This window comes from Amblyomma maculatum, chromosome 9 (genome assembly GCF_055883805.1).
Source record: "Amblyomma maculatum isolate TAMU_Amacu chromosome 9, ASM5588380v1, whole genome shotgun sequence".
Lineage (NCBI taxonomy): Eukaryota > Metazoa > Arthropoda > Arachnida > Ixodida > Ixodidae > Amblyomma > Amblyomma maculatum.
In genome coordinates, this window is record NC_139352.1 from 48,656,832 (window position 1) to 48,667,116 (window position 10,285).

General features: G+C 46.5%; 1 protein-coding gene across 3 annotated transcripts in view; it reads right to left on the reverse strand.

Annotated features, from left to right (window-relative positions):
* The window catches only part of LOC146179013 (uncharacterized), a 449,427-nt gene that overhangs the window by 178,889 nt on the left and 260,253 nt on the right, over positions 1–10,285 (reverse strand). Inside the window, exon 2 of one of the 3 annotated variants that reach the window (XM_084578708.1) lies at positions 8,571–8,675. The exons of the other annotated variants lie outside the window; for them this stretch is intronic. Within the exon in view, the coding sequence (XP_084434834.1) occupies positions 8,571–8,630 (60 nt within the window). The 5' untranslated portion in view covers positions 8,631–8,675. The remainder of the gene's footprint in view (positions 1–8,570; positions 8,676–10,285) is intronic. 3 annotated transcript variants of the gene reach the window in all.

The window sequence follows — 10,285 nt, forward strand, 5'->3', positions numbered from 1 at the left end:
CGCCCTGCAGTGGTTATAGTCAGGCTGGTTGGTTGGTTGGTTTGTGGGGTTTAACGTCCCAAAGCAACTCAGGCTATGAGAGACGCCGTAGTGGAGGACTCCGGAAATTTCGACCACCTGGGGTTCTTTAACGTGCGCTGACAGCGCACAGCACACGGACGCCTTGCTTTTCGCCTCCACCGAAAAGCTGCCGCCGAGGCCGGGATTCGATCCCGCGTCCTTGGGAACAGTAGTCGAGCGTCGTAACCACTGCGCCACCCCGGCGGGGTTATAGTCAGGCTGATGATGATGATTATGATGATGATGATGATTTAACAGCTTGTCCGACATGTGGCACAGGGAGCGAGCCGCCTCATTCGGGGAGGACCTTAAGGCTGCGGATGCGGGAGTAATCGGATAGCAGTTTTCTTTGCCCTGTGCATTTCATTCCGTTTATTAAACGCGAATGTCTTACTTGGTTATATTCGCGAAAACGTGTCCGCAAAACGTGGAAGCCAAATGTAACATGTGATATGACGTCACATTAAGATGAGACTGGTAGTCGTGAATGTGCACATAATGACAAGTGGTATATAAATGTCATGCCTATTCATGCCATGTGACTCATTATAGTTTAGTAGAGTCAGACACTCGTTATGAGTCAGTGATATGGGAGATCCAATGCGCATGACTATGGAGTTGATGACTTGTGTAAGTCAATCAATCATGACCATGACTAGCGTCTAGTCATGACTTTCATAAGTGCTGATTCATGACACTCTATATAGGCAGGGCCGAATTATCCAGGGTTCAAATGGGCCCATCGTCTCAGGGGCCCCCGAGAGCAGGAAAAATGGTGTGGGCCTCGAGGTTTGGACCAAAAATAGTCTAATTATGATCTTCCTGATTTTCTACGGCTAAACTTAGACCTTAGGTATTGCAACGTTGAATGCTCCAAAAGCTATTCGTAGGATCATGCGCTTAATCGCAAAACCAGCCTCATATTTTGCCAGTCAAAATACAAAACTTTGTAGTCGTTCAAGTGGATGAAAAAAAAGAGGAAATATTCTTACCTGGTTCTAACTGGTTTAAGTTGGTTTCAGCTAGTCCTAGTTAATCTCGCCTTTACTCTACAAGCTACTAAAGAGCAGTCAATGCCCATGCTTTCGCATTTCTGCAGTGCAGACCTCTGCAGTGCTGTCAGAGTTTTCCCTTTGCGAAAATCTAGAATTTTGCTATTTCTTTTAAGCAGATTCCTTGTTAGGGTAAGTGGTCAAGTTATTTACCTTATCCATGATTCCGCATTGTTTCCTTTCCTTTTTTTTAATGAGCTGATGAAGGGTCCATCGATATTGGAACAAATAATAATAATAATAATAATAATAATAATAATAATAATAATAATAATAATAATAATAATAATAATAATAATAATAATAATAATAATAATAATAATAATAATAATAATAGTAATAATAATAATAATAATAATAATAATAATAATAATAATAATAATAATAATAATAATTGGTTCACAGGAAATGAAAGACGCAGTATCTGTCACACTTGTTTCTGTGGACACCTGAACCGCGCCAGGAAGGTGGGAGTTAAAGTGGAAAGAGAGAGAAAGAGGAGTCGTAGTGGAGGGCTACGGAGTAATTTCAACCACCTGAGGATCTTTAACGTGCGCTGACATCGGCCCTGATGGGGCTGGGGCAGGTAGGTAGGTCACCGACGCTTGCGGCGGGAGCTAGCCTGCCACCGAATTTTTATCTGTTGTAGGCCGTCATTGCACCCGCCACCGCTTCGGTGGTGGACGACGGCTGTTGTTGCGGCGCGCGTCTTTCTTTCCCTCTTACTTTTCTTTCTTCTCTATTTTTTCTTCCGTCTACACTAGGCAACGGAAGTGGCTCAGCTAGAGAGCCAGTAGCAGGCCCGTGCATTTTCTTTTCCTTCTTCCTACAGCCACATCAACAACAACAACGTTGACATCGCACAGCACACGGACGCCTCTTCGTTTCGCCTCCATCGAAACGCAGCCGCCGCGGTCGGGTTCGTTTCGATGGAGGCGAAACGAAGAGGCGTCCATGTGCTGTGCGATGTCAGCGCATGTTAAATATCCCCAGGTGGTCGAAACAATCAAGCAAATAAAAGGAAGCCGAGAACTGAGGGAGGGAGTTGACCAGTGAGTGTGCACGTTGGTGAGCGTGAGCTTGTGGCTAAATGATTGCAAACGGAGCTAGGGTACATAATGTAGTACAATTCAGCTTGCTTACGGCAGTGAATGAATAGCAGAAGATGGCAAAGAGAAACACCAACATTGCAAAGAACCGCGTGGCGAGGAGCGTACATGTCTAGGAGAAGCCTATACATACGACCCCCGCCTCCCCCTCCTCCTTTTTACCTCATACATTACGAGAAAAACTTTTGGTCATCAAACGCATGCAGCCGCTCAAGTTCTTTGAGTTTGTTCAAAACTGCGTGCAGGGAAAACAAGAGACTGCAAGCTTCCTACTTGGCTTGGGTGAAGCGTCCTGCCGAAAGCGCGGATTCTGCTTTATAAAGCGCATCTGCACCGCAGATTCGCCCGCAATGCATTGAACAACACAGTACCAGGAACATTGCACCTAGAAAAATCGCTTTCTTGAATCTGAATGCGAGTTTTCTGTCCTTTAAGAACCGGTTCAAGCATAGGGAGCTTGAACAGTCCGGCATTTCTGCGGTACTCGAACTACCATGTGTCGCCTCTTGTGCTTACCGGCATAATTTAGGGAAACACTACGGCTTTTCCAGCACCATCGCGTGGCGGTTGCTGGCTCTTCCTTGCTTTCGCGGCACAACTTCCTGCCCAAGTCAAAGTTGCGCGCCAGCTCCGACAGCCAACGGAAGCCGGAGAGAACCGTCTGGCTGTGGAAGGAAACGAAAGAATTCGCGACGCCGTCGGCTTTAGCGTCAATAAACAAAGGGTGTACGTGCGTCTGTGTGTGTCCACGCGTACACTAGTGTTTGTGTGTGCGCGCGTGCGAGAGATGGCGCTTGCGGGAGGAGGGTCTTCTCTCACCCACGTCCGGCTTCTGTCGCTGCCAGAGAATGAGTCACGCCGCCGACAGCGGTAAACAACGCGCTGCCGTAGCTCGCGGCGACTATAAACAAACAAACGCCGCGCCCCTTGTGTGTCCCGGCGTCAGGAACAACAAACGCCACGTCCGGTCCGCGCCCTAAACTTTGCTCGATGCTGCGGTTGCTAGACGGCGCTGACGACAACGAAGGGCAGCGTGTGTGACGGCTCCGACGACACGACGCGAGTCGGTGAAGTATCGACCGCGCGGGACTTAGTTGAATGGCACCGCCAGGCGATCTGGCGTATTCGCGCCACTTCGTTGTATACCGGCAAAAAAGCGGTTAAAGAAGTCTGTGGGGTTGAACACTTCGAAACTGCGTATGAATCTCTGTTAAGGACGCCATTTTGGAGTATTCCCAATCAATCTTGACTCATGAAAATAGCCGTAGCTTTTACACAGCAATAAATTTCAGAAGACAGCCTTAAACGCTTCTATACCAGTGCAAACGGCAATTTTTAAGCAGATAATATAAATTGCTCTCAGTACATATCGCACTGTTTGTTTAATTTTTGTATTGAAAAGGCATTGGGAAATGTGATGAAAATATCCATAATACACTTAATTTAGTCGACCACGCGAAAAAGAGAAAGAACGAAAAAATAACGAAAGCAAACAGCGCATAGCACGTAGAAAAGGACCGCGCGAAAGATCGTGAAAAGCACTTATTTATTTATTTATTTATTTATTTATTTATTTATTTATTTATTTATTTATTTATTTATTTATTTATTTATTTATTTATTTATTTATTTATTTATTTATTCACTCATATACCCTCAGGGCCCGAAGGCATTAAAGAGGGGAGTGGGAAAGATACATTGGTACAGGGTACAGTGCAGCATAAAACAACATAGGAGAAACAATAACACGGCGAAAAGTAAAAAAAAAAAAAAAAGGATTGGCGCAAAAAAAAAAGAAGCGGAAAAGCAGTTGAGACAAAAAAAAAAAAAAACATTTCCGACAGTCAACAATGTCACCGAAAACGAACAAAAACAATTTTGACTACCATCTATAAATATAGATTACATACGGCAGTCTTAAAAGAATTTGGGTCCGTAATATCAGCAATGTGCCTAGGAAGGTGGTTCCAACTGACAGAAATGTTTGGAACAAAAGAATAAGAGGCGTGTTTAGTACGACGTGACGGAACACCTACTTTGTGAAGATGATCAATGCGACCTGAAACATATGTGGGGGTAGTTAGTAGCCGGCTCTTAAGGACAGGATTGTGGTAATAGATTTTGTGAAATAGGCATAAGCGAGAAATTTTCCTGCGTAGTGAAAGCGGTGGCAATGATAATGTTGTTTTCATAACGGTAACACTGGAGTTACGGTGATAGTTGGAAAGTATAAAACGTGACGCGCGGTTTTGAACAGATTCGATTTCAGATTCTAGAGATGCAAGGCCAGGGTCCCAGACAGGGTCTGCATATTCCAGTTTAGGACGAACAAGGGTTTTATAAAGAAGCAATTTTATTGAACTAGAAGAAAGGTTAAAGTTTCGGCGCAGGTACCCCAACATGCGGTTAGCATTGTTAGTAATAGATTCCACATGCAGATTCCAAGAAAGATTAGAAGTTATGTGCACACCAAGGTATTTATACGAAGACACAGTTTCAAGAGGAGTATTATTGAGGTTGTAATTAGCTACTTCATTGTTACGACGAGAAATACGCATATGTTTGCACTTGTTAATGTTCAGCTCCATTTGCCATAATTTACACCACTCTGAAACTCTGATAATAATGAAACAACATGAACTAGAAGATCAGCGCTGCTAACAATGCAATACATTGAAGCGGCGCAAAGGATATCAACACAGGAAAGAAGGATAGAAAGAGCGCCTACTTCCAAATGAGTTTTTGGCGAAATACACCACCTTTTATACGCATGAGCATGTCTGGATTACAGCATTGGAACAAACTAAAAAGACAAAAACACACACACACACAAACAAACAGAGAATCATGATGTCTCAAAGGAAGTGCATATCAAAGCCAGAACAAGGCATCAAGAGAAAAAATCTGAAACGCGATAAAATTACAGGATAAAATGGCAGCTGCCGCCATCTGTCGCTGCACCTGTCACTAACATGAACTGGGCATGCGCATTTCTGACTGGCGATTCGTATTGAACCAGTATAGAGGTAAGCATGCCCAGGGCGGGCATGTGAGAAATAGGGGGCGAGAGGGGGGGGGGGGGGGGGGGGAAGGCTCCTACGCTCCGCTTTTAGTGATAGGGGACAAAATAGCTGCTGATCATTGTCCAGTAGTACATACGCTTTGCTGCTCACTTATATATCTACTCTTTTAATCTGTGCATCTATTACCTCACGCCTGCTATCAGTCAGTATACAGTCGTAATATACCACAGAATGACCACCAAATATAGATATAAAACCCCGCTTGAACCAAGCCGTACAAGCATGCCTGCGTCGCCTCAGGGCACCGTGTCGAACTAAGGATACAAACATTCCGGATGGCTGGATTCTGACCTCATCCTCTCATTTCGAACGTGAAGCCCACATTTGCAGCGCCTGCCAGTCCGACCACGTCATGCACTCTCGTGACGTCACACAATTAATCCGCTGACTAGTCGGTACAAGGCCATCACCTGCCAGGGCCACGTCCATGATGTTTCCCTCACTACGCCGACGCCGACAACGGCGTATTTTCCGGAGAATGGGGTCTTGTACGCTATCGCGTCGAAGCGGCAGAATCGGCGTATATCGCTAGAGCCAGTTGCTCGCTTTCGACGCCAGCAACGCGCTTACGAGAGCCTCGTCTCGTTACCTGTCGTTTATTCCATCTTCGCATCTGCCGGATCGTTATGTACCAAGCGCCATATCCGCCACCCACGTTTACTAGCTCGTTTGGGCTGCACGGAGCTATACCCAGACGGAGCGGACGTGTCATATACTTCTCCGAGGACGCGAAGAAAACGATTGCGGGTTGATAATTCTTGATCCGCCCGGATAACCGCGACCCGGATTGTTCCTGGTGCACTTAACACGCACAGCAACGTTCCTTCATGGAGATTCAATCTTCTAATCCACTTTCTATTACACGAGAATCCAGAGGCCAGTCAGTGTTTCGCTCGAAACTCTTGTTATATAGCTTATTAGATCTTTCGTCTTCTTCATAATGCTTTCTTTTCCGACAAACCTGTATAAAGAGAAAAAACCACCCTCTTTCCTATGTCTTATGCGGCATAGGCGCCTTGCATAATGGTGTCGCTTGCAGTGGACGCCCGTGTGCCCCCTCCCCCCCCCCCCCCCCCCCCCCCCTGCACTAAGGGGTGACCCACGGAGGATCGTTCAGATTCGCGTGGTGTTCTTCCTTTTTCTTTTGTTCTTTTTTTCGGTCAGCCTCCGTCTTCTCCGGTTCGGCGCAGTGTTCTCCCCAGCGGCACGCCGACAGCGCACGGTAAAAGTATTTCACGGTAAAAAATAAATAAATAAATACGTTTAGCCTGGGTGCAGTGATATATGTAAACAGCGAAGTGCGTGCCGAGGGAGTTAACTGTTGAGCTAGTTGGTTATCAAACATAATTACAGGGAATTTAGCGCAACACAAACACACGAAAGAAAGAGGACACCACGGCGCTTACGTCAGTCAACAAAGATGTCACAATGTAAATCAGTGTGTTCACCAAAATAAATAAAATAAAAGTGCCACATCCCCTGAACGTTATGTTAGAAAAGATGAGTTAATTTAAGGCAATTCAAGCCTCCCGTTCGATTGTGAGTAAAGGAGGCACCTGGCAGTATTGCATCAGTATATTCCTTCTGCGATGCTTGAATTGCCTTCAATTAACTGGTCCTTTTCTAACAAAACTTTCAGGCGATGTAGCACAGTTAATTGAAGAATAAACTGATTTAAATCATGCCTTCTTTGTTGACGTAAGCTCCCGTGGTGTCCTCTTTCTTATGTGTGTTTGCGTTGCGCTGAATTCCCTGTAAATATATATGCTGGGAATGGACCTCACACATCGCATCACAGTTTCTACACTTTCTCCACCAATATGCAGCCGCTACTGGAATCAAACCGCGCGACTTCGTTCCTTGCAGCCGGGTGTCATAACCACTGAGCCACCGCGGCCGGTGCAAAGGTGAACAGTAGTACGATGACTCGTGTCAGAAGGATGTTCGTGTCGAAACGATGTAGTTCGAATACGGACGATGCCTCGGAATGGAGAAACAGGCATGACACCTTCAGCGCCCAAGCTTTGACACGCGTGTTCCATGGGAGATGCTAAACTCGCGGAAGCCGCGCTCGGCGTCCATGTGCACTGCTGCATTTATGCGGAACGACGAATGCACGCACGCCCTTGGAGAAGGAGGAAGGGGGAGAGGAGGGGGGGGGGGGGTAACACCAAAGCGGGGCCGGTTACGACGGGTCCCAGCCGGTTGGGTTTGTTGACGCCAAGCCGGGCGTCCTTTCTTTCACGACATCCTCCGCCTTGGCCCGCACTTGGGCGCATTTGCTTTCGCCGCCGCCAGCCGTGGAGAGCGTACACAAGAGTGCGGGCCAACGCGCGCCGTTGTAAACATGGCCCCGCCGCCGACGATGCCGACGCGTGCATGACCCAGAACGAAGACGCTACGCGTGGTTCCGCACAAGCGCACAGCGCGGGTTGTGTGGAGAGGACGTGTGTCGATTGTTGAAGGGACCTTGCTGAACATGGTTTCTCCGCTGGCTTGAAGCCATGATTGAAGAAAGTGAGTAAACCGACAAAGTTCAAGATAACGGTAAAGAAATGATTGAACAAAATGAAATCGGGAAATAGGTAATGGTTCCACGCTATGGTGTGATATGGTATGGTATGTTATCGTATGGTATGATATCGTACAGTGTAGAGTACGCTATAGTATGGTGTAGGTTATGGTATGGTACGGTATGGTAGCGAGGTTCTCTTGAAGCTTCGCACAGGCTATGATGAGTAACACCGGTCTGATGATCGGCTTCTACTTCCTAGGTTTCTATAACCTGTGCTGACATAGTAAAACACACGAGTATTATTGCATTTCGTATTCAGCGACACAAATGCAGCCGTCTCCACTGCCGGGAGTCGATCTCGTGACCTTGACCTGAACAGCCGGCTGCCCTAGCCGCTGATCCACTGCGGCGGAACGAGAAGAAATTAGGAGGAGACAGAGCGTAGCTGTTGTTGTTGCTGCGGCTGAAGGAAGAAGGAAATGCACCGGCCTGCCAGCTGGCGGCTGAGTACCCGTCGCTGTGTTGTTTGTGCAGACGATAGCTGACAGAAAAGTGAGAAGAAAAACTGAAAGAGGAGATGCGCGTCGTAACGGCCGTCGCCTGCAATGAAGCTGCCATGACGACGGTATGAACAACATACATGTGTATCCCTGGGGCAAGCAGCCGCCACCACAATCAGTGAATCTCGGGACTCGCCCACGTCAGACGTGTAGTGCAATGTGACAGGGAGAGCGAAAAAAACTTCGCTTACCAGGCCGCGTCCTAGTCCGAACAACGGCGTTCTTTGTATGAAAAAGGAACATATAAACATTGAGAACGAGGATAAAGTACCATGGTTCGTGTCTTAATCCATGACCTGGAGGAAGGTAAGGGGATTGAAACAAAATCGGTGATTGTTTTAGTTCTCTGCGCTTCACACTATCTGCTTATTTTGCATATATTTTTACTTGTATTGGCCTGTCCACACAATTTCTTCTAGCTGCTTCATTTCCGGCACAATTTGCATATTGTTGCCCGTTATGTGTACCATTAGTCGCATATTTGGCGAATAATTTCTTCCATGCTATATTTTCAGTTTCCGCGGTCTAGAATTCCAGTATAAGAAGTCGCTTCTGTTGAAATAATAGTTGGACGACACTTTTACGCCTTCTAAAACACCGGTTAGTTCAAAAGCTCAAAAATAAATTTAGTCCATTCTTAGTCGCACAGTTTCGTTCGGGAACCCACCATGCTCTGAGGCGGGAACAATTTGAATGCCCTTTATTGCGAAAGCAATACTAGGCCATGTCTAACCGCTCGCTGTGCGCCGTGTCCGTGGCCGTGGTCTTTTGGCAGGAGCTGTCAACTTAGGTCTCTCGTTTTACATGGGACGATGTCAGAATCAGCCTGCCAGGACTCTGGCATTCACGGTACCCCTATAGGCCACTAAGGCATGTTCATACGGCTTGGTCAAAGCGGGGCTTTACATGTGGGCTGAAGAAGAAGAAGAAGAAGGAAAAGAAGAAGAAGAAGAAGAGGAGGAAGAAGGAAAAGAAGAAGAAGAAGGAAAAGAAGAAGGAGAAGAAGAACAACAAGAAGAAGAAGAACAAGAAGAAGAAGAAGAAGAAGAAGAAGAAGAAGAGGAAGGAAAAGAAGAAGAAGAAGGAAAAGAAGAAGAAGAAGGAAAAGAAGAAGAAGAAGAAGAAGAACAAGAAGAAGAGGAAGAGGAAGAAGAGGAACAAGAACAACAACAAGAAGAAGAACAAGAAGACGAAGAAGAAGAAGAACAGGAAGAAGAACAAGAAGAAGAAGAACAAGAAGAAGAAGAAGACGAAGAAGAGGAGCAAGAAGAAGAAGAAGTACAAAAAGAAGGAGAAGAAGAAGAACGCTTTCTTCCCGCAGAGAATGCTTTCTCTCCATATTCGGTTCAGTAGCGTTGGACCCTTTTTTTGTGTGTGTTATTCGACAGCTCGAATCCGTCACAAATGTGTTATAATGCTGGAGGAGGCACTGGATTCAAATTGACGAGCTCGCGAATGATTAAATCTGTCATGTCGTGGGTTCATCAAATCAGAGATCACGTAGTTGTAGAACGAGAACCTCAGCGGCTATGCATGCCACCCTAGCCCGCCATCGTGCCATTGCCAGCCCAACTTAAAGCGTCCATAGCAAGCAGGGATCAATAGTAAGATCACAAGCTTGACACGCCAGAAGATCGACGCTCTGACCCCCGTTCCGGGTCCCTATCGGAGTCATATACAACTCTCTCCCTGTTTCAAGAGCGCTTACGCAAGCAGCTATATGCCGCTCTGAGCACGATGGGCAGAGACACATCTCGCGGTGCGGCGCGCATTAGAAAAACGCGGCACGAGTCGGTCGTATCGGTCGTAACGCGCTTCGATCATCGTCATACACACGGACAGATGCGCCGCGAGTGTGACATGCCTGCCAAGAAACAAAAATCGGAAGCAGAAAAGAGAAAATAAG